Below are 27,644 nucleotides of genomic sequence, written 5' to 3'. Positions count from 1 at the left end.
CATGACAATGCGTTCTCCTGTCAGGGTGGAGTCCAGGGCGGGGTGGCCAGCGACCTGGAGGAGGCCTCGGACCTGGAGGAGGAACGTGGCCGTGTCGACATGGGCTCTGAGAGCGAGAGCAGCACCTATGGAGCCGTTAAGAAAAAGAAAAAGAAACCGAAGGAAAAGAAAGAGAAGAAGCCCAAAAAGAAGAAGCGAGAGGAGGAGGAGGAGGAGGAGGACGATGACGATGACGACGGAGACATGAAGGTAGGGCTTGGAGCGTTTGGACCATGAGATCTAGACACGCACAAACAAAGAAGGCAAAGTTTGGGATTCTCCAATACCCTTTCCTCAGAGGCTCTATTAGTGCTGATCAATATATTTATTTTTTATATAGTGTGTGTATAATAGATTTTTTGGTTTGTGTTTTATCGCAGGAACCCAAGTCCTCCAGCCAGTTGATGCAGGAGTGGGGTCTGGAAGATGTCCAGTATGGTTTCACGGAGGAGGACTACAAAACCATCACCAACTACAAGGCCTTCAGCCAGTTCCTCAGGCAAGTATTGATCTTCTATCCGGGTCTCCCACATCTGTTGCCTGGGGATTGGCGTTGGAGATACTTGGCAGACGGTCTCTCGACAAGAAAAAACTCCCCAGCAGAACAGGAGCGTGCTGTGTTGCGAGCAGACCCTGCTCTTTTGTTTGAGCTGGAAAAGCTCCGCTGTTGGTATAGTGTGTCTCACCTGGGGCTAGCAAACTGGCTGTGCTAAGCCGTTGCGCTGACAAAGTGGAGCACGAGCCCCCGCGGTGCCCTGGGTGAGCAGTCAGCTGCTTACTAGATGCCTGTGACAGTGCTGAGGCTGTGGGATTTGGCGCTCTGACCCAGTTCCCCCCACAGGCCAACGAGCCAAACCTCAAGCTGTTGCCCGACAAATCACTCAACACAGTGGTCTTGCGGCCCAGTGGGGGAGAATGAAACATAAGGGGCAGTGGGTCGTCTGCAAATCAAAGACGGAGGATTTCCTCCGTCGCCGGGGGATGGAGTATGACATAATAACACTGCCATTTGTTTTGCCATTTCCCCTTGCCCCCGGTTTCTCTCAGGCCCCTCATTGCCAAGAAGAACCCGAAGATCCCCATGTCAAAGATGATGACGGTGCTGGGAGCCAAGTGGCGGGAGTTCAGCGCCAACAACCCGTTCAAAGGCGCATCTGCCACCGCTGTGGCTGCTGCTGTGGCTGCCGCTGTGGAAACCGTTACTGTAGCGCAGCCAATCACAGTCAGCAGCAGCAGCCAGCTGGGCACTCAGCTGGGGCCAGTCAAGAAAGCCAAAACCAAAGAGGGAAAGGGTAAGGACCAGTGGGACTGCAAGAGAACCAATGTTCTAAGAAATAGTATGTAACCAAGATGAAGTTGTTTAACAGATCACGGCGCAACTGATTAAGTCTCCCTTTGTGGCTGTTCCAAGCAGTCTTTGGAAAGACTAGTGGCTGCAGCACAGAATATGTTATATGATAAAATGCCTTATACCTCTAGGCTACCCTAACTCAATTATAAAGCACTGCAATAGTCTGGTGAGCTGGCCAGCGAGACTCTGGAGTCCAGAGGACTGTGAAGCAGACTTCACCAGGTTGTAGTCCATGGTAAAGCAAGTAGCCAGAGCCTAAGGCTATACCACTGGACTCACTCCATGTCGAGATCTGATCAAGAGCTGAGTTTAATCAGTAGGTAAGCAATCTTTCACTAACAGAGGAGAGGCAGAGAGTGGACTTGTTCCTTTTTGGAGTACTGCTGCCAATTGTACTAACTGTGGTAACTGGTAAACTACTGTTGTGGAATCTGCATCTCAGGGCCAGGAGTGAGGAAGAGAAGCAAGAGTGTGAAAGAGGTGAAGAAAAAACCCAAGCCGAAGAAGACCAAATCAAAGAGCGGTCAAAGTGGGAAGAAGAAGAAAGCGTCCTCGGTATGGCTTTTAGTTCCCTACAACATTCAACAGTCACCCATGACAACAGGTCTCAATGAACCCTATCCTACCCCCTACGCTACCATACCATACCATACCATACCATACCATACCATACCATACCATACCATACCATACCATACCATACCTACAATACCATATCTACCATACCATACTTACCATACCAGACCATGCCATACCATACCATACCATACCATACCATACCAGACCATGCCATACCATGCCATGCTATACCATACCATACCATACCATACCATACCATACCATACCATACCATACCATACCATACCTACAATACCATATCTACCATACCATACTTACCATACCAGACCATGCCATACCATACCATACCATACCATACCATACCATACCATACCATACCATACCATACCATAGCTACCAAAGCTACCACACCATACCACACCATACCATACCATACCATACCATACCATACCATACCATACCATACATTCCATACCATACCATACCATACCATACCATACCATACCATACCATACCACACCAAACCCTAACCATACCATACCATATCATACCATACCATACCATACCATACCATACCATACCACACCGAACCCTAACCATACCATACCATATCATACCATACCATACCATACCATACCATACCACACCGAACCCAAACCCTCACCGTACCATACCATACCATACCATACCATACCACACCGAACCCTAACCATACCATACCATACCATACCATACCATACCATACCACACCGAACCCGAACCCGAACCATACCATACCATACCATACCATACCATATCATACCATACAATACCATGACAGAATAGGTTCTGAACAGCAGCTTTGCCACAAAATGTTTACAAAAGTAAACATTTGTGTGTGTGTGTGTTTCTCCAGAGTGAAGAGGACTTCTTGGAGGAGTCCGACTTTGATGACATCAGCATCCACAGTGCCTCGGTGCTCTCTGACACGCTGGGTGCCGCCTCCAAGAAGAAGGCGCGGCGTGGCCGGAAGAAAAGGAAAAGTATGTTCCCCGTCTACACCCTCTACCGACGCCTGTACTTTTTCCCAAGCAAATCAAAGAAATTCGATTTGTTAAAATGACTGAGCTTGAATTTCACAATTGAAAAATTGGTGAATTTGAGTACACGCAGTAGAACGTCGGTCATTGGGGAAACTGAAATGTTTGGTTGACTTAAAGTGAATATACATGGAAACTGTTCCTAAATCAATCCTCATTTCTACTAGTGAATACCATTGTTGTCAGCACCAAATAAATGGGATCCATTGCAATTTGAATGTTTTTTTGGGTTAACCTAGGCCTTTGTGTACTCTGTGCTCTGTGGCACCTCCAGAGGAGGACGGGGACGGCTACGAGACGGACCACCAGGACTATTGTGAGGTGTGCCAGCAGGGCGGGGAGATCATCCTGTGCGACACCTGTCCCAGGGCCTACCACCTGGTCTGCCTGGAGCCCGAGCTGGAGAAGGCCCCCGAGGGGAAGTGGAGCTGCCCGCACTGCGTGAGTGGGATTGATGTGCTTTAATGGAGTCATTTAGCGACGCCGGCCGACACCAACTTCAATAACAATACCGATTGAGTCCAAGCTCGGTTGAGCTTGGACTCAATCAAGCTACTGCTAGATTCTGCATGGTTTGCAAGAAGTTGGTTCACTAGGGTTAGATAGATAGATAGATAGATAGATAGATAGATAGATAGATAGATAGATAGATAGATAGACAGATAGATAGATAGATAGATAGATAATCCTAAAAAGAAACCAGGAAATCAACCTAAAACTAAAATGATTAAAAATATAAATTTGGCAATATACAACACATCTCATGATAAACAATATATATTGACCTAAAAAATAACAAAATTAAAATAATTAATTGCGGTAATGATTTATTTTGTGCAATTAATCAGAACTTCTCAATATACTGAAATTTGACGCAAAGCGTGTTTAATGTCATTTTCTCCATTTGACAGCCTTCATTGAGATTAATTACCATTGTAAACCTCCATTGAGAAATGTTTTGGTCTCTACTGAAAACGAGCCAATGTTGTTGTTTAAATTCCTCTCCATCCTGCAGCTTCCACCCTTGTCCATCAATGTCATAATAACAGTCCCCGTGCACAGTGCATGTGGCAAACCCAAGGTGTGTGTGTGTTGAAAAAACCCAACATTTTGGCAGGAGCTCAGACACTGAGCTTCTTAACATGGTTTTGAGACACTTGATGGGAAGAGAGAAGATTTCATGGATAGCATTGTATGATTTCACGCAGTGAAATCAATTTTTAGGGCTGTTAATGCCCTCATAATCTCTTATCAACGTGTAGTAACATAACATGTGCAGAATAAAATGTAAAATGCGTGTCGCAGGAGAAAGAGGGCATCCAGTGGGAGGCCAAGGACGAGGACGAGGAGGAGGAGGAGGTGGCGGGAGAGGAGGAAGACGACCACATGGAGTTCTGCCGGGTGTGCAAGGACGGAGGGGAGCTGCTGTGCTGCGACACCTGCCCGTCCTCCTACCACATCCACTGCCTGAACCCCCCGCTGCCCGAGATACCCAACGGGGAGTGGCTCTGTCCCCGCTGCATGGTGAGCATCGCAACACATTACTGTTACTGTTATAAATAGAGGTTTCATTAGTAATTTTATTATAGTTAATATTTAATTTAAATCATAATAAATATTTATTATCAATTATATGTATTGTATGTATTATATTATTATTGTTATTAATATTATTATTGTTATTATTATTATTGTTATTGTTTTTATTATTATTATTATTTTTCTTCTTCTTCTTCTTCCTCCTCTTAGTATACGGAACACGATAATGGCAGTACACACAGACATGGTTGAGGTCTTGTTAGAACCGGGATGTCTCAGACGTCCTGTCGTTCGAGTTTGATCAATATGGATCTGCTTTTGGAGCAGAAGTCAGTGAAAAACTCTCGTAAAAACAGCCACTTGCGAGTGCCACACCTAGATAGACAGTTTGAGCCGGTGCTGCGTTTGAAGTACACTCCGAAAACTGTAACTCGTGTTTTGTTTTACAAAACATGTGACACAAACGGCCAATTGTACAGCAGGAGCACCGGTGCTTCCTCCCGGGGACGATGCCCCCCCGGATGAGCCACCCACCCCCCACGGCAATTTGAAATCGAACTCCCCCTTATCCCAACCTGGTCGGACACACTAGGAGAGAGTCCCTCAGTCCGCTCTAACGTTCCCGCACATAATCACAGAGTGCAGATTCGGGAACCTTGGATTACGGAGCCTCGGAACCTCGAGAACCTGTAATACGTACCTAACATGACTAAACTGTACCCTGTGTATTACTGCCTGCAGCTATATTTATTATTATTATTATTATTATTATTATTATTATTATTATTATTATTATTATTATTACTATTATTATTATCATTATTATTATATAAATTAGTAATTATATTTACCTGTAACCTGTGTAATTTGTCTGTAATTGTTAATCGCACTACTGATCCCAGTCATTTTCCATTTGGCCTTTTTGAGAAATTTTTAGTATGCTGCTTTATCTGTAACTTTGTTATTGTTTTTTATCCATATTTCTTTTGTTTATTTATAAAAAATAAATTGCCTTAGGTGATGGATCCAACCATACATTTTATTTGTAGGTTGAATTATATTATATACGTAAGTATTTTTGTACAACAGTACCTTGACTGTGTATGTAGTTAAATACAATTTTCAATAATATCGCAGAACTTCCACTTGATATCCTAGTTCCTAATTCCTAATATGTAGCATTCTGATATCCTAAAGTCCTCCTCCATGCCTGTTCCCCAGTGTCCTCCTCTGAAGGGGAAGGTCCAGAAGATCCTGCACTGGACGTGGGGTGAGCCCCCGCTGCCGGCCGAGCCGCTCCCTGGCCCGGACGGCGAGCCGGCTGACCCCCTGGCCAAACCCCCGCTGAAGGGCCACCCGGAGCGGGAGCTGTTCGTCAAGTGGGCCGGCCTCTCCTACTGGCACTGCTCCTGGGTCAGCGAGCTGCAGGTCAGTCGGCTTGAAAAAGTTCAAAAGTTCAGTATATTCAAAAGTTGCCTCTCCTACCTCGTAAATGTCCGTCAGAGCTTCCGGCTGAAGTAGTGGGTCACTCAGCAGCCACATGAAATATTTTTTTCCATTATGAAAGTACATTTTTAGTATATACATATTTCATAAAAATAAAAAAAACCCAATATTTTTTGTATAATTTTAGAATATAAATAAAACAAATCCGTATTCTGCAAATTCAATTCTGCTCTGGTATTCTTATTCATTGGTGTGGATTTGCTCATTAGCGTCAACCCAGGGGTCCAACTAGTGAGTGGAACCAGATGGATGAGTGCACGGCTGGAGCAAAAACATGGAAACAGGATCTTTACTTTCCGGACCTGGAGTTTTCCACCTCTGGAAACCTAAACACATATAAACAGTAAAAAAAATGCAATATCCATGAAGTGGAAATAAATGTTTTTTCCATATAAGAAGTCTATCTTTGAGAATATAAAGTGTGTTGAAAGTTGGGATACAAATTAAGAATTTTTCTTCCGACCGATAGCCGATCCTGGTTAAACGATCATTAACCGTTATCTGACAATATTAAAATATTAGGTCACTGTCCCCTTATTTGACTTTACATATTATAATCATAAATAACGGGAATCATAAATATATTTTTATACGCAAACACAGCTCTCCATGCGCCGCAATTGCAGAGAGCTGTTGGAGCCGTTCCCCCAAATAAAACAACTAAAAACAGTGTGTTTTTAGTTGTTTTATTTGGAGGGGCGGGGACGCGGCATGTGCCCCTTTCTTGCGTGTGCCCTTGCGCCCATGAGACGAATATTCGCATTTAACGGCCAAATCCGATTCGACTGACAAAATTCAGACAGCCCTCGAAATAATTAATATTAATCGGACACACAAAATAAATCCCCCATATGTTTGATGGACTGTCCCTCCCTAACTTACTTTTACCATGCAACAAACTTTTTTTTTTATTAACAACACTACATCCCTAGTTGAAAGTCACATTTGTACCCATGTGTACTACTTTTGTGAGTGACTTCTTATTTACGTTTCGGTACTTATTCAAATTACAGCTTCGGTATAGTAGTCATTATATACTGTCAGTGTAGTGTAAGTACAAATACAGGTTAATGTTTCAAGGTGTATTTAAACATTGACCTGTATTAACCTGTAAGCTTTACTTCAGTATCCCTGTTAGAAGTCTTATTTTAATCATCAAAAGTAAAAAGAAATTGTAAAGAAATGCAAAAAATACTTTAAAAATATATATTTGTATATTTTTCAAGTGCACTGTAACTGCAATTTCTAACACGCTAAGTACAACTTAAGTGTTACCAATTTAATACAATATTTTAAATTAATTGTGAATACAATACAACACAAAAGCTTTAGATAATACTTGTTTTTCACTTGGGTTTAACACCGGGTGTCAAAATGACGGATAAAAGAGAGTTCATCTCTCATTTTGCCCGCACACTGTTTTTTACCCCCAGCTTAGTCCAGGTCTTCCAGCTTGTTTATTCTCACCATATTGATATGAGCCTGTCTTTCGAACCCCTGATGGGTTCCTGACCAATTCCCACGGCGCGCACTTCGATCTATGGGTTTTATGCGCAACAACCGCTCGGCCGCGCCGGGCGCCAAGTGAACCTGGGTTCTCGTGCTCCGTCTCCTAGCGTTTGATGCCAAAATCACCGGTGGATGGTTCTAATCCCAGCCATGTCTTAGCACTGTTCCCCGGCAACGCAGAAGCTCAGACAATTTGGTGATGACATGTTGTTGGAGAGCAGGAGCCGAATGAGGATTCAAGGCCGCCTGGCGCTCACTTCAGATCGCAATCGCAATTATTATTAGATTTGTATTATTCGTCCAAGTATATCTCCATGTATTTGTCGGGAAAAAAAAAGAAATAAATCTGCCAAATATACAAAAATGACCAAAACATGTTTGGTCATTTTGTATATATATTGTATATACAGTATATTGTTATATATTTTGTATATATATATACATTTTTTATATATATTGTCATATACATGTTTTTATAATTGGCGATTACATGGACAATTATAAAAATATATTGAAGAAAGTGTGATTCTGTGCACAGGAAAGGTTCTAGGTGCAGGTATATGAGAGATCCAAGTGCCAACTCATCGCAAATTTGAAAGCGACAAGTGTCGTCTGGAAGTCACGCTGGTCAACCCCCACAAAACCATCGTTGGGTAGAGGAGGAAAATACCAAGTTTAGAAAGCCACGGTCCTGTTTCCATCATGTGGCTCTGCCCATGTGCTGATCCAGTTTGTTAGTTGGACATCTATCTACAGTATCTGTCTATCTATCTATCTGTCTGTCTGTCTATCTATCTATCTATCTATCTATCTATCTATCTATCTATCTATCTATCTATCTATCTGTCTGTCTGTCTGTCTGTCTGTCTGTCTGTCTGTCTATCTATCTATCTATCTATCTATCTATCTATCTATCTATCTATCTATCTATCTATCTATCTATCTATCTATCTATCTATCTATCTATCTATCTATCTATCTATCTATCTATCTGTCTGTCTGTCTGTCTGTCTGTCTGTCTGTCTGTCTGTCTGTCTGTCTTCTTTCTGTCTGTCTATCTATCTAATTATCTATCTGTCTATCTATGTCTGTCTGTCTGTCTGTCTGTGCATCTATCTGTCTGTCTGTCTGTCTTCTTTCTGTCTGTCTTCTTTCTGTCTGTCTATCTATCTATCTAATTATCTATCTATCTGCCTGTCTGTATGTCTGTCTGTCTGTCTGTCTGTCTGTCTGTCTGTCTGTCTGTCTGTGCATCTATCTGTCTGTCTATCTATCTATCTATCTATCTATCTATCTATCTATCTATCTATCTATCTATCTATCTATCTATCTATCTGTCTGTCTGTCTGTCTGTCTGTCTGTCTGTCTGTCTGTCTGTCTGTGCATCTATCTGTCTATCTATCTATCTATCTATCTATCTATCTATCTATCTATCTATCTATCTATCTATCTATCTATCTATCTATCTATCTGTCTGTCTGTCTGTCTGTCTATGCATCTATCTATCTATCTGTCTGTCTGTCTGTCTGTCTGTCTGTCTGCCTGTCGGTCTGTCCGTCTCTATAAAACAGGAATAACTCAAAGTGTGTGTGGTTGTGATGGCCGTCCCTCAGTTGGAGCTGTACCACACGGTGATGTACCGCAACTACCAGCGTAAGAACGACATGGACGAGCCGCCGCCGTACGACTACGGCTCCGGGGAGGAGGAGCTGAGCAGCGAGAAGAGGAAGAGCAAGGACCCGCAGTACGCCGTGATGGAGGAGCGCTTCTACCGCTACGGCATCAAGCCCGAGTGGATGGTCATCCACCGGGTGGTCAACCACAGGTGGAGACTCCCATTCATATTGTACACACGTATGTATATACTGTGTATGGTAGAGATGGGTGGTGTGGTTGGTGTGGTGTTAAGAAGGGGTCTGAGTTACTGAGGAGCTGGCGGGTAGAGTAGTAAGTCAGAAAACAAGTAAACCTTTATTGACAAAACAAGCCGTCACAAGGGGCTTCGCCGGCAGCCGGGTGGTACGAAAAGAGACAAAGGAGAGAGCGTTGAAACCAAAACGGAGCGGACGTCAAACACGTGACATACGAGTTAAAAGAACACCTCCAAATCACCTCACCGCTTTGCAGAAAGGCGAACCGGGCAAAATGGGTTTCAACGGGCATCAACAGATTCTGATCTGACGTGCTGAGGGAGAGCGCTGCAGGCGGGTGGTGCATGGAGCTGAAGCACCAGGAGAACGGTCAGATTTTGACTTTAGATTGGGCGCGAGGGACGGACAAGGGGCCTCGATCGGTGGATCAGAGTGACCGACCGAGGCAGTGAGGGGGTAAGTAAGGAAGGAAGTCAAGTAAGACAGTGAGGAAGTTGGTAAGGAAGTAGGTAAGTAAGGGTTCAGCAGCAACGAGGGGTCTGGCCCTGCCGGGCTTTAAAAGTGAGGAGGAGAATTTGGAAGGGGGCTCTGAAACTGAAGGGAAGCCAGAATCGGGGGTTGATGCGTGGACCCGCGGCTCACTCTGCCCTCACAGTCTGGCGGCTGCATTCTGGAACGAGAAAGAGTCGCTGGTTGCTGCGAGTAGTGGATTTCCAGAAAATATGGAGGTGGTGTCTCCCAACCCGGGGTTCCAAACCCCCACAGGGGGTCCATCAGAGATGTCGTGTGGGGGGGGGGGGGGGGGGGTCGTGAGTCCTATTTGAGGATGTTTCCTTACGGGCAACTATCCGTTCAAAGATCCACATGAGCGTAACAAGATCCATCGCTTTGTTTTCTAATGTATGTGACGCCTCCAAAAACACACGCTCTCGCTCTGCCGTGACAGTCGGGCCGATTCAGACAAAAATGGTCGCCGGCTGAAAATAAGGCGAAGGCGCGAAAGATCGATGGGATGGGGATTGATTTGGGGTGTTTCTGGCCTGCACCATAGTTTTGGGGCCCCCCCCCTGTCCTACACCGCTGTCCAAACGCCGTCGCAGTGAAACCGAAAGCAAAGTGTTTGTTCCGACTTCCATACTGTAAATCAGAGAAAAGTCTCCCCCTGAAATGCTGGGCGCACATGTGACTTCGTCGCGATAATCGCAAGATCATTTTGCAAGACACCTTATTCGAAATGTCATCTGTTTCTGCCTATCCACCTTATTCTGAGGGATGTATGCGTGTAAACACAGCGCACGGCGGTTGGAAGGATGCGGACGGAATGTGCAATGATGTGAATAAACAGATGACTAATAAATACCTTTGCACACCGTCCTCCGCAGCCTGGACAAGGACGGCGACGCCCACTACCTGATCAAGTGGAGGGACCTGCCCTACGACCAGTGCACCTGGGAGGTGGACGACTTCCACGTACCCGAGTACGACAACCACAAGGCCTGCTACTGGGACCACAGGTTGGTCCGTAAATCAAACGCAGGCGCCCAAATCCGCGCGCCTCCCCGCGACCCCGAGAGAACCGAGCCGGGATGGATGGGCCCGGCTCCGTGGGGAGAACGGGGAGGGGGGGCGAAGGGCGCGATACTGGATAATCAATTATCGGGAAGTTACACCCACAACTCATAATAAGTGCTCGTAAAGGCCACTTCTTCAAACCACTTGTCTCTCTCCACCCGCCCCACCCACCCCCGCCTATCCCTCTCTCTCCTCTATCTCTGCCGCTCTCATCATCCACCTCGGGGTCTGATCGCTCTCTCTCTCTCTCTTTTTGTTTGCCTCTGTTCTGTCACTTATCCACCTCTCTGGCCATCACTGTCTACCGCCGAGGGAGGTGATGGGCGGTGATGGTGGTGGTGCTGCTGATGCTCCTCGCTTGTGTCGTTTCTTTTCCTTCCTCCTGCTAGGGAGCAGATACTGGGGGAGGACCAGCGCCCCCTGTTGGCGAAGAAGGGGAAGAAGCTAAAAGAGGACCACCCCAAACGGGAAATCCCTCCCGACGCCCCCATCATAGATGTGAGTTCAAGATACGTGATGTTAGTGAGTTACTCTGCAATGTATTTAGTGAGTTAGTCAGTTGCCTAGTTAGTTAGAAAGTTAGACAGTTACTTGGTTAATGAGTTACTTAGATAGTTATTTGGTAAGTCAGATACTTAGTTACTTATTAACTTAGTTTCATAATTTGTTATTTAATTTGTCGGTTAGTTAGATAGTTACTTAGTTATTTAATTTGTCGGTTAGTTAGATAGTTACTTAGTTATATGGATAGTTAGTTACTTAGTTACTTAGTTATATTGATAGTTAGTAACTTAGTTAATTAGTTATATAGATAGTTAGTTACTTAGTTACTTAGTTATATAGATAGTTAGTTACTTTGTTTCTTAGTTACATATTTACTGGTTCAGTTTGTCAGTTATTTAGTTATTTAAGTACTTAGTTAAGTTACTTAGTTCTTAGATATATAGTTACTATGACTCCGTTTACACCTGGCATTAACATGCGTCCTTGGTAATTCGATTTGATCGGATCACAAGTGGACAGCTCTAACGCCAGATGCCAAGGCACCCAATGGGTCCTCAATGCGGTTTGAGATCCGATCGCTCAGACCACGTTCGTAGGTTTTCTGCACCACATATGGCCGCATCCTATTAGCGTTGTGCACGCGATTGTGTCCTTGTCCCGGGCCACATTGAGGGACCGCCTACTCAACCGCCGTCCTCTGCCCAAGCGGAAGTACGTACTCATTTTAAAGACTGGTCGGGACTTAGTATTTACAAGTATTGTATTTACGCCAAAACATCCCGTTTTTACTACATTACGTCCCATAGCAATGGTAAGCGACGCGGGGACGGTGAGACTTGGCACGGGACACGCAGGTTCTTTTGTAAGGGGACGGAACGGGACAATCCCTTAACTCAGTCATTTAGTTTCATACAAGTAGAAAAAAAAAGGTCTAAAATAAAAACGCAGGAAAAGCGGCGCGGGAACCGACGCGGCTCACCGCTGTCTGGAGGAGAAAAAAAACCTCCACTCCGATTCTCTGAGTTAGGTGTACGTTTATCACTTTCCATACGAGTAAGAAACGAAGGAAACGAAACGAATGTGATTTGCATACAGAGCCGGGCAGTGAGATCCGATCACGAGTGGTGACTCCAGACGCCGGTGGAGACGCATTCTAATGCCAGGTGTGAACGGACGTACTGAGAGCTGTCGGATGTGATCGGATCACGTTAGAAAAACAGCGACGACGACAAGGGCAGTGGCACGAATGATGTGAACACTGAAAACGCACTGAGCGCGTCTCTGTTGTTCTGTCTCAATGTATTCTTTCATTTAGGAAGTAGCCGCGTAATAGGTGGTGCTGTACCGTGTGCAGCCAGCCAGGCGTTATCACAAAACAACCCCCTTCGGAGTGGCCCCCCGATCGCCTTGCCGGGGGTTGTTTTGCGATGGTGCTGGCTGCGCATTTTCCTTTACTCACCTTGCTCCCTTTGTACGCCCCGTTCCGCCAGCCCACCATTAAGTTCGAGCACCAGCCGTGGTACATCAACGCCACGGGGGGCACGCTGCACCCGTACCAGCTGGAGGGCCTGAACTGGCTGCGGTTCTCCTGGGCGCAGGGCACCGACACCATCCTGGCCGACGAGATGGGCCTGGGCAAGACGGTGCAGACCATCGTCTTCCTCTACTCGCTCTACAAGGAGGTGAGGCCTGGACGCCGTCGTCACAATAGCGGCTCCTTAGCCCGGCAGTTCGCACGCGGGCAATTATTTCCTGAGCCGCCTCGCCGCTGTGTCCACGGCGATGGTAAATAACATCCTGCGTTGCAGATTTCACCCCCACCACAATTATGTCGTCTGTTATTGCATCCTGGTATTTAGTGGCCATGGTGGTGATACTGGCAGTATGTCAGGTCCCATGGAGCGGGGTCATGAAATATGCAGTGAAATATATATTACGCTCATATATCATGCTGGAATTAATTCCAATAATGTACTTTAGAGCATCACACCCAGTGTCAAATTGAGTTTTATAACATTTACTAGTCAGCAGACATTCTACATTCCCCCTCACCGTTTTTAGATTTTTTTTTTATATTGCCTCTACCTTAAAATCATCTCAAACTAAAATCATATTAAAATTAAATCTGGTTCCACCGACGACAAAAAAAAAAAAAGACATTAACAGAAACACGTATTTTTTTCAAAGGTACTTAATGTTGCCGTGGTTTGTATTTGTTCATTCCATTTCAAAAGGGACAGGCGCCATGGCAAATAAAAAAAAAATAATACACACCTGAATCCTTTGCATAAATGCTAAATCCTCTAAATGTCTCAGGGTCACTCCAAGGGGCCCTTCCTTGTGAGCGCCCCCCTCTCCACCATCATCAACTGGGAGAGGGAGTTTGAGATGTGGGCCCCGGACTTCTACGTGGTGACGTACACCGGGGACAAGGACAGCCGGGCGGTGGTGCGGGAGAACGAGTTCACCTTCGAGGACAGCGCCGTCAAAACGGGACGCAAGATCTTCCGCATGAAGGTATGTGGTCAAATCCCCACAGCTGCTACCATCCAAGCGTAACCCGAAAACATTGTGCAATCCACAACAGGTATTTATCGAGCCTCTTAAGATCAATCGTGGGAATTTGCGCTGAAAGTTTGATTAGGAGTAAAGATATTCCGATTTCAGTGTAAAGTCAGATTTCCTTACATAGCTTACTACACCCACTTTCCCCGTTAGGAACTCCTGGAGGCGTGAGGAGAGCTCTGGACCGCTCCTAAATCCTGCTGGAGATGGGAGTCATGTCCCATAGGTTCAGACGCCTAAAATAGCAGATGTGTTTTAAGTGTGTGCCCGCGTTGCACTTTGTAGTGGAATTCAGAAATTTGGGATGAGGTGTTCCTCAGCTCCAATAGCAAGTCCGAGCCTCGTTTTTGTAGATTCCGCCGATTGACCCCAAATTGATTGGGAAGTGGAAGTTCTCTGAGTGTACCGTATGACACTTCTGGCCCTTTGCTCAGTCAAATGTGATTACTCTCGGATTGTCAGTGGAAGACGATGCGATAGAGAGTGTTGTACTTACGGCTCTTGTGGCTAAAAGGTGTCTTGCACTCGAGGTTTTTATGATGCTGTACGTAACAGGCAGCACTCCGGGCTCTGACGCCTATTCAGGGTTTTCCATTGGATGTTTCAAGGCCTCGTTCTTTTGAGGGCCATTCAGATGAATATACTTCAATTTACTTTGATAAACTTTGAAAAACAATGTCTGCTTGTTGCCGGCTCTTAGACTAGTCATACTTGTTTGGCCTGCCCTCCGGTCGGCGCAGGCATTTGAGAGCGTCTCAGTGTCTGCCTGGGTTGGCTTTTTTTTTTTTCACGAGCCCTGTGTTTATCTGTCCTCAAAGTGGAAGAATGGGGGGAATGTATAGAATTCGACACATTTATAATATAAAAAAATGTCTTCAAATTATCACGGGATGGGATTAGACCCCGTGGACCTAGACATTTTTCAAAATGTTTGTCTATTTTACTTTATTATGTACTATATGTATTTTTTTTTTTTTTTCTTGATATCCCAACAATCTCTCAAGAGGAGCCTCTTTAAGGAACACTATGTCCTAAGCCTTATTTTTCCATCATTGGGAGTCAGTTCATGGGCATCACAATCTGTGATCAAAGAATAAGGCTTCGCTTTCGTTTTGCTTTCATACTCCCAAGCCCATTGAGCCCCCTCGGCGACACGAGCCTTCATCGTTCTTTTCCCCGCGAGCTCAGGTTTCCGTTTGTGTCCTTGAATGGACTCCGTCCTGTCGCTTTGCAGAAAGACACTCCCATCAAGTTCCACGTGCTGCTGACGTCCTACGAGCTGATCACCATCGATCAAACCATCCTGGGATCCATCAACTGGGCCTGTCTGGTCGTAGACGAGGCCCACAGACTGAAAAACAACCAGTCCAAGGTAAAGACGCAATATCCGAGGAACTTTTCTTGATAATAATAATAATAATAATAATAATAATAATAATTATTATTATAATTATAATTATAATTATAATTATAATTATAATTATAATTATAATTATAATTATAATTATAATAATACTAATACAAAATACAAAGTGCAGCAAAATACAACGTGCATAAAGTTAAACATTAAAAGGTAATAAAAATAATAAAACACAGCATGTGCATCAAGCAAAATATCAAAAATAATGTTCATTTTTTTAACATTTGCAAAATTACGCTCCTTTTTCCTGAGCTAGCTAAGTTAAAAAGGTTATGTTTTCAGCTGGTACTTAAAGGAATACACATTGTTTAGAGTTGGGAAACAGACTTACGGCACGGATCAGTGGACAACTATGTTGTTATTTAGTAATTTATAGAATTATACTGATCTAAAACCCCAGAATTAATAAAACAGATTTTTAATCAATGGTAATCAAATGGAAATTGAGGAATGGAATGAAAGTATGAATGTAATTGGCCTGTAATTGGCCTGTGATTACAGGGTTATTTTCCTTGTTTTTGTGAGAGATCTCCAGTTATTTTGGTTATCATCGTGCTATAACAGATGTTGTTTTACCTACATTTTCCAGACACCTCAAAACAACATTGTTATCAGGAGATCACGACAAAAACAACGCGACATCTCGACATTATGAAACTGGTTTTCATTTCATTGAGATAATGACTCAAATATGGACATTGTCGTGATTTCTGCGTCACAACATGAGCTATCGACCTCCCGAAAACCTGCACAAATTTAGCTCATAGTAGTTATATAGTAATAACGGCAAAAAATAAATACCTCCCGAGAAAGCAAAAAAAAAAAGATCACCCCATTATTGCGGGAAAATGGAGGAAATAAAAGGTAGTTGTGGCCTTTTAGGGCTTCCGCCCTCATGTCCTACACCTGAGTGGAAGCTTCATGGCCCTTTGACGAGATTTCCGTGGAAATAGGAACAGTTCTAAGTTCATCTTTCTATCTAAGCACTTGATGAGCACCATGATTGTGGGTGAATTTGGGGGACTGGAATGTAAAATAATGTCCTTTGAATTTAGCGTTATGAAGTAGGTAAAGCAGTGATACGCCGTGTGTGTGCGTATGGTCCAGTTCTTCAGGATCCTCAACGGGTACAAGATCTACTACAAGCTGCTCCTGACTGGAACTCCTCTGCAGAACAACCTGGAGGAGCTCTTCCACCTCCTCAACTTCCTCACGCCGGAGCGCTTCAAGTACCTTCCCCCAAAACCACACCTCTTTCTACCCCTCTTTCTCATGATCCATCCGTCCATCCCTCCATCCATCCATCCATCCATCCATCCGTCCATGTGTCTGCTATTCTCTGCCTGTGTGTACCTTCAGCCCATTCCTCCTCCATTTCCCCCGATCCCCTCCCTCCACTCCTCATCCCATTCTGCCTTTCCTTCTATCTATTCTATCTATTCTTCCAGCTGTCCATTCACTAATTCGTCCATCCCTCCCCCCCTCCCTCTCTCCATCCCCCCATCCAGCTATTCTTTCATCTATCCAGCCTTCTATCCCTCTCTCTATCCATCCACCTGTCCATTCTTGCATCCATCCCTCCTTCATTTCCTCCCCTCCATCCATTAATCCATTCATCCATACACCCATCCTTCCATCTTCTATTAAGACCTCCATCCATCATCCATCCACCTATCATCCATTCAGCATCCATCCATCCACCCAAAAAAATCCATTCACCCATCCTTCAATATAAAATAGAAAATCCTCCATATACTCTTCCATCATCTGTTCCGTACCATTTATCCTTCTATTCCATCCTTCCGTCATCTGTTCACCCATCCATTAATTCATCCATCCATCCTTAAATTCATCCTTCCATCCATCCACCCATCCATCAATCCATTCTTCCATTCACCCATCCTTTAATATAAAATAGAAAACCCTCCATATACTCTGCCATCATCTGTTCCGTACCATTAATCCTCCTATTCCATCCTTCCATCATCTGTTCATCCATCCTTAAATTCATCCATCCATCCATCCATCCACCCATCCATCAGTTCGTTCTTCCATTCACCCATCCTTTAATATAAAATAGAAAGCCCTCCATATACTCTGCCATCATCTGTTCCGTACCATTAATCCTCCTATTCCATCCTTCCATCATCTGTTCATCCATCCTTAAATTCATCCATCCATCCATCCATCCATCCACCCACCCATCCATCAGTTCATTCTTCCATTCACCCATCCTTTAATATAAAATAGAAAACCCTCCATATACTCTGCCATCATCTCTTCCGTACCATTAATACTCCTATTCCATCCTTCCATCATCTGTTCATCCATCCTTAAATTCATCCATCCATCCATCCATCCATCCACCCATCCATCCATCAGTTCATGCTTCCATTCACCCATCCTTTAATATAAAATAGAAAACCCTCCATATACTCTGCCATCATCTGTTCCGTACCATTAATCCTCCTATTTCATCCTTCCATTATCTGTTCATCCATCCTTAAATTCATCCATCCATCCATCCATCCATCCATCCACCCATCCATCAGTTCATTCTTCCATTCACCCATCCTTTAATATAAAATAGAAAACCCTCCATATACCCTGCCATCATCTGTTCCGTACCATTAATCCTCCTATTTCATCCTTCCATCATCTGTTCATCCATCCTTAAATTCATCCATCCATCTATCCATCCATCCATCCTTAAATTCCATCCTTTGTCACCTGTTCACCCATCCACCTATTCATCCATCCATACTTCAATCCATTCTTCCATTCGCTCATCCTTCAATTCTCTCCATCTATTCTTCCATAATCCATCCATCTATCCTTCAATTCTATCCTTCCATCATGTGTTCATCCAATCCATCTATTAATCTATCCTTCCATCCATCCATCCATCCATCCACCCATGCATCCATCCATCCATCCATACTTCCTCCCATGCATCCATCCATCCACCCATGCATCCATCCATCCACCCATGCATCCATCCATCCATCCATACTTCCTCCCATGCCACAGTCTTCCACAGTCCACCTTCGCAGTCCTTCCCTCCCCTCATCCCTCCATCCATCACATCCCCCCTATCAGCTCTCACTCACTTTGAAGCAGCACGCCTTCCACACCGTCCCTAAACCCGCCCCTCCGTCGCCCCCCCCCCCCTCCGCCCCTCCGTGGCTTCATCGCTGTCTCTATCTCTCTCTCTCTCCCTCCCCCACTCCCTTCATCCTCCTGTAGCTCTTTCCCAGGGGGGCTTGTTATTAGCCTCAGCTAGTCCCTGAGTTCGCTGCTGCCCCGCAGGAAACACCCGCTGCTCAGATAAACGCTCCGGTGCTTTCGCTGCAGGACCCGTCATTAGAATCCTCCCAGGGCCCCAGAGCCTTGAGCGGGGACATGATAACTTAATTTGCTCACAACAGCTCAGTTAAGGATTTTTTTTTTCCCCCCCAAGTCTTAAAAAGTATATCTTCTATGACATTAGAAGGAAGAAATAGTTTGGGGGGAAATAAAGGATGAGAGGCTAGTTTCTGAATAATATATATCTTATAATGATATAACGATATGATAATAATTCTAATATTCCTATAATAATAATATCCTATCATATCATATTATTGTTGTGTTCTTTTATCATAACAATCTTGATTTATCTTTATTATTCATTTCTGTTGTACCAGGTTAGTCTCAGTGAGAGTCAGAATCCCTTTTACAAGAGCGACTTCAGAGACTGAAATAGCATTAAGACTCTCAATCCCAGTCAATACACAACAAAAATCAAAAAACAAAAAATAAAGCGCCTAGAAGTGAACATCTAGCAGGTAATACAATAGCAATCTGCTGCCTCATTACCCAGAGTTTTAACCGTCACTTTGAACATATTCAGATAGACAAGGCCCTGCAGTTTTAGGGTGATTTGAATTCGTACCTCGGGGACCCACATCAAAATAATAGAAACCGTTTTTTGTTTTTTTTTTGTTGTTTTTTTTTCATTATCGTTTTTTTTTTTTTTTAACAAGTTCATTGGCCTCTACCCTGATAGCAACCTGGAGGGCTTTCTGGAGGAGTTTGCGGACATCTCGAAGGAGGACCAGATCAAGAAGCTCCACGACCTGCTGGGACCTCACATGCTCCGCAGGCTCAAGGCCGACGTCTTCAAGAACATGCCGACCAAGACGGAGCTCATCGTCCGAGTGGAGCTCAGCCCCATGCAGAAGTTTGTTTTTCCCACATTTTTGTCGTTTTGTTTTTTTTGACAATAACAATAGCGAACTTGAGCGAGCTTGGTATGAGACGCCACAACGAGGATGCTTCACGATGTGGGAAATGGGATAAAAACACCCTGCATTTAAAAATAGCGGAACAAAACAAACATTCTAATGATTAGACAGTGCTTTAATATTTTCCATTAATATTAGGGATCTTAGAAACTAAAACCTTGAACTGATTTTTGTCAACTGACACAAAGGGAAAACAATTTTTTTTATTTTGAATAAATTATCACTTCATGGGCTTTATGTACCAGTTTGTCCCCCTATCAAGGTTGCAGTTTGCTGCATTGCTGCACAGTACGACAGTTTTCAAAATATTAAATGTATTCTTTCCAATATGTATGACATTTAGAATAAAATAATTTTGTGCGATAAATGTAAGAAGCAAACAGCTTGTAATGAACATTTATTTGTTTCAGTTTTGGATTGAATTCCATAAAGTGCGAGCTCCAGTAGGTTTTGTAGGTTTGCAGCTTTAGTCTGTTCGTGCCCAACTCACATCTCTTCTTCCCAAATACCTCCTGCCCTTTGACCTCTGACCCGCAGGAAGTACTACAAGTTCATCTTGACACGGAACTTCGAGGCTCTGAACTCCAAGGGTGGCGGGAACCAGGTTTCCCTGCTTAACATCATGATGGACCTGAAGAAGTGCTGCAACCACCCCTACCTGTTCCCCGTGGCTGCCATGGTGAGTCCAGTCCGGTCCAGTCCCAGACCATATGGCAGGAACACACCACAAGACTCCCAAAAGACTCTCAAAAGACTTTCAAAGACTTTCAAAAGGTTTTCAAAAGACTTTCAAAGACTTTCAAAAGATTTTCAAAAGACCTTTGAAATACTTTGCTCAGACTTTCAAAAGATTTTCAAATGACTTTCAAAATCTTTCCAAAAGACCTTTGAAATACTTTGCTAAGACTTTCAAAGGATTTTCAAAGACCTTCAAAAGATTTTCAAAGACTTCTTAAAGATTTTCAAAAGACTTTCAAAATATTTTCAAAAGATCCTTGAAATACTTTGCTCAGCCTTTCAAAAGATTTTCAAAGACTCTCAAAAGATTTTCAAAAGACCTCTGAAATACTTTGCTAAGACTTTCAAAAGATTTTCAAAAGATTTTCAAAAGATTTTCAAAAGACTTTCAAAAGATTTTCAAAAGACCCTTGAAATACTTTGCTAAGACTTTCAAAAGATTTTCAAAGACTCTCAAAAGATTTTCAAAAGACCTCTGAAATACTTTGCTAAGACTTTCAAAAGATTTTGAAAAGATTTTCAAAAGACCTCTGAAATACTTTGCTCAGACTTTCAAATTACTTTCAAAGACTTTCAAAAGACTTTCAAAAGATTTTCAAAGACTTTCAAAAGATTTTCAAAAGACCTTTGAAATACTTTGCTTAGACTTTCAAATGACTTTCAAAGACTTTCAAAAGACCTTCAAAAGATTTTCAAAGACTTTCAAAAGATTTTCAAAAGATTTTCAAAAGACCTCTGAAATACTTTGCGAAGACTTTCAAACGATTTTCAAAGACTTTCAAAAGATTTTCAAAAGACCTCTGAAATACTTTGCTCAGACTTTCAAATGACTTTCAAAGACCTTCAAAAGATTTTCTAAAGACTTTCAAAAGTATTTCAAAAGACTTTCAAAAGTATTTCGAAAGACTTCCAAAAGGATTTCATAAGACTCATACGATGTTTGTGTCGTTAAATCGCTTGATCGCAAAATTTAGATTTGTTGAAATTCGATCGAAAAGAAAGATTTTTCCGTTAAAAAAAAAAAAATTCCTATGATTTGATTATTTGAGAAACAGAAACAGTACATTGTTCATCAGATGCAGATCTAGCCTGGATGTGGACTTATCACAAGAGTTCCTAACCGTCACAAATCAAAGGATTGGGAGCGTGCGCTTTGATGACCCTCAAGACGAGAGATTTCCCTTTGTTTGAAAATGTGTCCAGATTTTTCGGACTCCTGCCCCGTTGAGTCGTTCTACACTATTATATCGAAACGTATCACCATGGCTGTACCATTGCCTCCAGTATCTGTTCTGATGATCTGAGAAGGTCCCAGCCAGCGGAGCGGGTTTGTGGAGATGGAATCGGTTGCTTTTGTTCCTTGTGTCATCCACACTGCGCCATGTGTCTAAATTGACTTTGGAAGTTTTGGTCGAAGAGGAAAATCCAGAGCATTGTGTGTCGTAGCGATGCGCGAGTAATGTCGATGGAGCCCCCACTGTTTGTGCATCTGGTCCTTTGTTAAACGTGTCTTAAAGAGTGTATTTTCCATTATTTAGTCCTAAAATTAAACGTCTTTTCTCTCATTTCTGCCTGGGGTGAACTCTTGTCAACGTTTTCTCCTCTTCTCGTCTTCCCAGGAAGCGCCCGTTCTACCCAACGGTTCTTACGATGGCAACCTTCTGGTGAAGTCCTCAGGGAAACTCACGCTGCTTCAGAAGATGCTGAAGAAACTCAAAGACGAAGGACACAGAGTTCTCATCTTCTCCCAGGTGAGAAACACAGTTATCTTTTGAAACCTTAAAATGATGATGCATTCATTTTGGCTCATACTCAGTCATGAAATCATTGCAAGCCAAAGATGTTTTTACCACGCCTACCTGTTCCCCTTGGCCACTGTGGTGAGTCCAGTCCAGACCTTAACCCAGAGGACATGGCAGGGATCGACAACACTCTTAAAAGACTTTCAAAACCGTATTTCTAAAGAGGCCATCACTTATTTTAAGACTTGATTAGAGGGATGGTAGACGATTAAGATAATGGATCGCGATGAATCGCATGATGTTTGTGTTTGTTTGTGTGTTTTATTTAGGCAAATACTCAGCGGTCAAGCCTTTTGAAATTGTAACTTTTGATAATATCATTCACACTTTACTAAAAGGCATTTTCAATAATGGCATTATTTGAAGATGATATTAATATTATATTATATTACTCAGGATTTACATCCTAGTCCATTATATTTTTAATTGTTTCACCATTTCCAACAAAATTAATTTTGTTTACAGAATAAACATGTGATTATCTTGGTTCCCAAAGGCTCCTGGAATTTCTGGAGAGCCAGGGAAACTTGGAAATCCAATTCCAGAGAGGGAATTGGGTTCCTTGTTTTCCCTGGGTCATGGGAAATCATTCAATTATCTTTATTATGAATCATCATTTCTCACATTCATTTTGGGAAAAGAATAGTTTTCTGTACAAGTGTCCGTCTCATGTTGTCCAAACTTTGCAAAAAATGTTTCTATTTATTTATTATTATTTTGATGTCAGAATTGTTCTGTGGGAGACTCTGCCCACACGTAGGGGATTAGGGAGGGAGTCCTTTTTGCCGTGGGTTTCCAACATGGCGAGAGTTTTAATTATATCGTGGAACATAAGGCTTGCAGGCCAGAGTATAAATAATAATAATAATAATAGTAATAATGATAATAATAATAGTAGTAATAATAATAATGATGGTGCTGATCACCATCGTGCCCTAATCAGCACTGTGCGGGTGCTGATTAGGCCGATTCGTGGCAGCTTGGCGGCTGTGGGAAAGCTAACCATGCTGTCGTCCGCACCCGGTGCTTGACCACGCCCCTTTGTCTGCAACATACCCGCCTGACTTAGGCCGGGAAGCCATTGGGCCGACAGTTGACCCGCCCCACAGAGCGGGAGAGAAAGTCAGCCAAGATCATCTGCGCCGTCGGCCTATGGACCACCCGGATATTAAAGCGCTGGAGAGCCAGGTTCCACCTGGTGATCAGGACGTTTGTGTCCTTCATGCGGTGGAGCCACTGCAGTGGGGCGTGGTCCGAACAGAGGGTGTAAGCTCATCCCAGGAGGTAATAGTGGAGGGAAACGGAGGGCCCACTTGATCGCCAAACACTCCTTCACCACTGTGCCTTGACTCTTGCTCTGAGAGCTTGCAGCTGAGGTACAGCACTGGCCGCTCGGTACCCTCCACCTCTTGGGACAAGACCATGCCCAGCCTTCTGTCTGACGCATCGGTCTGCAGACAGAAAGAGCGAGAGAAGTTAGGGTTAAACAGCACTGGCTTCCCACAGAGAGCTGACTTTACCCTCCCAGGTTTCGCTGTGAATAATTACGTAGTCTAGGTAGGCTGCAATGTATGCTACATGTGGACGCAGGACGCGGCAGATGAATCTCTGAAAGGTGGCTGGGGCACCAAACAACCCGAACGGAAGTGTGCAAAAGTGGTACAAGCCGAACGGAGTGGAGAACGCTGATTTGTCCTTGGACTCCTGAGACAAGGGAATCTGCCAGTAGCCCTTGGTTAAATCCAGTGTCGTGAAAAAACGAGCAGTACCTAACCGGTCGAAAAGTTCATTGACCCGTGGCATTGGGTAGGCATCGAACTTTGACACTGCGTTCACCCTTCGGTAGTCTACACAGAACTGGACGGACCCAAAGGGCTTATCCACCAGCATGATGGGACTAGACTAGTCACTTGGGGACTCCTCTATCATGCCCATGTCCAGCACGGCCTCTAATTCCGCCTACACGATCTTGCGTTTGTGTTCGGGCAGGGGATATGGCCGACCTTCACCCCTGGGGTCAATTCCACAGGATGGTGTATGAGGGACGTGAGGCCTGGCAGGGAGGAGAAAAAATCCGAGAAGCAACGCTGAAGTGCAGCCATGTCTGCCTTCTGGGACAGAGAGGGATGGTCACATAACAGGGCCGCGGTATGATCGACCGCTTTTTGAACCTCCAGCCCCAACTCATCCCGCTCAATGACCGGCGTGACCAGAGCCATGGAGGCCCCCTCCCTCCATTCTTATAAGAGGTTTCAGTGATTTATCTGTGTCGCCACCTGCCTGTCAGACCATTTGACGTCATAGTCGACCTCGCCAACACACCATGTGACCACAAAAGGCCCTTACCACTTTGCGAGCAATTAAGAGCTGGACGTAGGGAGCAACACCAACACCCTGTCTCTCGGTGCGAATTGTCTGAGCCAAGCCCCCCTGTAGTATCAGAGGCACTGACGTTCCTGAGCCTGGAGCAAATTCTCCCGTGGTAATGGCTGAATCAGCGCGTGTAACTTTGCTCTCAGGTCCATAACATACTGTATTTCATTCTTACTGGTGCTAGGACCTTCCTCCTAGTTTTCTTTAATCAGGTCTAGCACCCCCAGAGTCTCCTGCCAAAGAGGAGTTCAAATGGAGAAAATCCCGTGGAAGCCTGGGGTACCTCCGACACTGCAAACAACAGGAGGCCCAACCACTTGTCCCAGTTATGGCTATTGTCTTAAACAAACTTTCGAATCATGTTTTCAGTGTTTTATTAAAGCGCTCCACAAGACTGTTGGTCTGGGGATGGAAAATGCTAGTCTGAATTTAGCGGATGCCCAGTAACTCTTAAAGTTCCCTAAGTGTACATGACCTGAAGATGACCTGAAACTGCGCCTGCGCCATACTTTTGGCCGTAGTACTGCGGGCACCAAAGCAAGGCGTTGCTGGACCATCGTCTGAAAACAGCCCGAGTCCAGCAAAGCCTGATGTCTACCCCCTTGTAGCCTTACTGGTACTTGGTAGGCCCCTTCCAGACTGGGGTAGGGGCCCGCAGGCCGGCGACCTGGACCTCCTGGCCTGGCAGCTCCTGATTTCCCACGGCAACACCGCCCTCATTCAGTGTTGAAACCCTATAAACTCTCCTTTTCTTTAGATGACCAAGATGCTGGATCTGCTGGAGGACTTCCTAGAGTACGAGGGCTACAAGTATGAACGCATCGATGGAGGCATCACAGGAGGACTGAGGCAGGAAGCCATTGACCGCTTCAACGGTGAGAGGGTTAATATATCCATATATATATATAACATCAATTTCATTAAACAACGCTAGATATTGTCTGCGATATTGTAGTTTCACAATATAGTTAGTTGTTGTATTTAATCAATTCCTCCACCCTCTTGGTCATAATATTCACATTACTAATGATTGTTCCTCAAATATTTCTTGCATGTAAATACTCCACATCCCCAAAATATCGTCCAATTAGCGATATGGCGGTATTGACTGGGCTTTGGTTTCCACAGCTCCGGGCGCTCAACAGTTCTGCTTCCTGCTGTCTACTCGAGCTGGAGGCCTGGGCATTAATCTGGCGACCGCAGACACCGTCGTCATCTACGACTCGGACTGGAACCCGCACAACGACATCCAGGTATGGCTGCCTTTCCGTGAGACCTGCAGATGTTCGTTTTTTTTGTTACCTTGAATGATATTATATATATATATTGTATATTGGGCAAGCTCAGTAAGATCTATTGATCTCTTGAGGAAGTCAGCGCGATTGTCTCCAGGTCTGGATCCAGCCATGGGGACTGATTGTCAATCAGAGCTGCCACAATTTTTATATAATCGCAATTATTTGAGCATACTGCGATCCTTTGATTCCACAATCACAATTTTCCATCTGAATTTAAGGGGAATTTTAAACCAATGTTAGAAATGTTTCAATAAATTTAATGTGAATAAGCAGAGTTTCCATTAGTTGGGTGAAGCAAAATGAACTGAATGAATGGCTCCTAATGCATTATTACAAGTTTGAATGAGGGAATTTGTATGGAAAGTTTTTAAATGTGGAATTATAAATAAGGGGAATCAAGGAAATATATTTTGATATGTGTGAATCAAACACGGCTCTCCATGCGCCCCGATTGCCTCGTGATCACACAATGTTTTTAGTTGTTTTATTTGGAGGAACAGGGGCGTGGATCGTTAAAATTTTAATAGTTCTACTACTCTTACTGATATTGTTTATCGATCTGGTTCTTAAATGGTACTGTACTGTACGGTCCTGCGCGCGTGAGAGCCAGAGGGAGTCGGCCCCGCCCCCCTTCGCGTATGTCTCCATTCTGGCAATGGAGTGGAAGAGAGAGAGAGAGAGAGAGGAGAGATGTCTCTTCCAATAATAGCGAAAATGCTTCTTAGATGAATATCTTAATCTTATTGCAATTTAAAAATGGGTTATATAGCCTAAATAAATAGAAAATAAATTTTCTTATTTTCTCCAATACTGTTAACAGTACTGGTAACTTCGGAGCTTATCGCTATCTTTAATAATTTAGCCCCGGGACCTGTTTAATACTGGGTCTCCAACCCCCCACCTTTTTTACAAATACCCCAGTGATGTCTTGAAAAAAACGTACATATGTAGTATGTATATGTATGTGACGAATAAACCTCTTGTATCCTTGAATCCTTGAACATACCCCAGTAAATCCCCAAAAAGGCTTATATCGTCTGGAACTGGACCCGGAATTACTGACGATGCCTCGTTAAAATCGGGCTCGAAGAGACAAACCCTTCCCTCCATCTTGTTGAATTCTGCCCTCCAGGCGTTCAGCAGGGCCCACCGCATCGGCCAGAACAGGAAGGTGATGATCTACCGCTTCGTGACGCGGGCTTCGGTGGAGGAGCGCATCACCCAGGTGGCCAAGAGGAAGATGATGCTGACCCACCTGGTGGTGCGGCCCGGCCTCGGCTCCAAGACCGGGTCCATGTCCAAGCAGGAGCTGGACGACATCCTGAAGTTCGGCACCGAGGAGCTCTTCAAGGACGAGGTGGAGGCGGCGCGGGCCATGGGTACGCTTCACGTGTTCACTGCCCTGTCTTCGTTCAAAGGGAATCTTCTCAAATAAACATTTTGCAGTATTTATTACACGGGGTACCTGTCAAAATCTGGAGGAAAATGTTGTTCGACTGACATTCGAGTGCTTGTGAACTTTTTATCATTAAGGATTTATTACGACGGTTTCTAGTTTTCCACTGTGGATTGTCACAAAGGCTTCTTCCCAGGGTATAAATAATACCTTTTGT

At 44.0% G+C, this 27,644-nt stretch overlaps 1 protein-coding gene across 1 annotated transcript in view; it reads left to right on the top strand.

Annotated features, from left to right (window-relative positions):
* The window catches only part of chd5 (chromodomain helicase DNA binding protein 5), a gene marked incomplete at both ends in the record, with an annotated part of 64,014 nt that overhangs the window by 16,830 nt on the left and 19,540 nt on the right, over positions 1 to 27,644 (top strand). Inside the window, 21 exons of the mRNA XM_080000046.1 lie at positions 25 to 249; positions 420 to 538; positions 1,087 to 1,331; positions 1,833 to 1,945; positions 2,865 to 2,991; positions 3,323 to 3,489; positions 4,354 to 4,572; positions 5,809 to 6,015; positions 9,216 to 9,427; positions 10,856 to 10,987; positions 11,435 to 11,543; positions 13,040 to 13,231; positions 13,866 to 14,066; positions 15,349 to 15,486; positions 16,642 to 16,763; positions 19,583 to 19,756; positions 20,358 to 20,499; positions 22,178 to 22,309; positions 25,491 to 25,608; positions 25,862 to 25,986; positions 27,164 to 27,410. Coding sequence (XP_079856172.1) covers positions 25 to 249; positions 420 to 538; positions 1,087 to 1,331; positions 1,833 to 1,945; positions 2,865 to 2,991; positions 3,323 to 3,489; positions 4,354 to 4,572; positions 5,809 to 6,015; positions 9,216 to 9,427; positions 10,856 to 10,987; positions 11,435 to 11,543; positions 13,040 to 13,231; positions 13,866 to 14,066; positions 15,349 to 15,486; positions 16,642 to 16,763; positions 19,583 to 19,756; positions 20,358 to 20,499; positions 22,178 to 22,309; positions 25,491 to 25,608; positions 25,862 to 25,986; positions 27,164 to 27,410 — 3,466 coding nt within the window. The remainder of the gene's footprint in view (positions 1 to 24; positions 250 to 419; positions 539 to 1,086; positions 1,332 to 1,832; positions 1,946 to 2,864; positions 2,992 to 3,322; positions 3,490 to 4,353; positions 4,573 to 5,808; positions 6,016 to 9,215; positions 9,428 to 10,855; positions 10,988 to 11,434; positions 11,544 to 13,039; positions 13,232 to 13,865; positions 14,067 to 15,348; positions 15,487 to 16,641; positions 16,764 to 19,582; positions 19,757 to 20,357; positions 20,500 to 22,177; positions 22,310 to 25,490; positions 25,609 to 25,861; positions 25,987 to 27,163; positions 27,411 to 27,644) is intronic.

Source organism: Zeus faber (genome assembly GCF_960531495.2).
Source record: "Zeus faber genome assembly, chromosome: 5".
NCBI classification, from domain to species: domain Eukaryota; kingdom Metazoa; phylum Chordata; class Actinopteri; order Zeiformes; family Zeidae; genus Zeus; species Zeus faber.
This window is presented reverse-complemented; position numbering and strand designations above follow the sequence as displayed.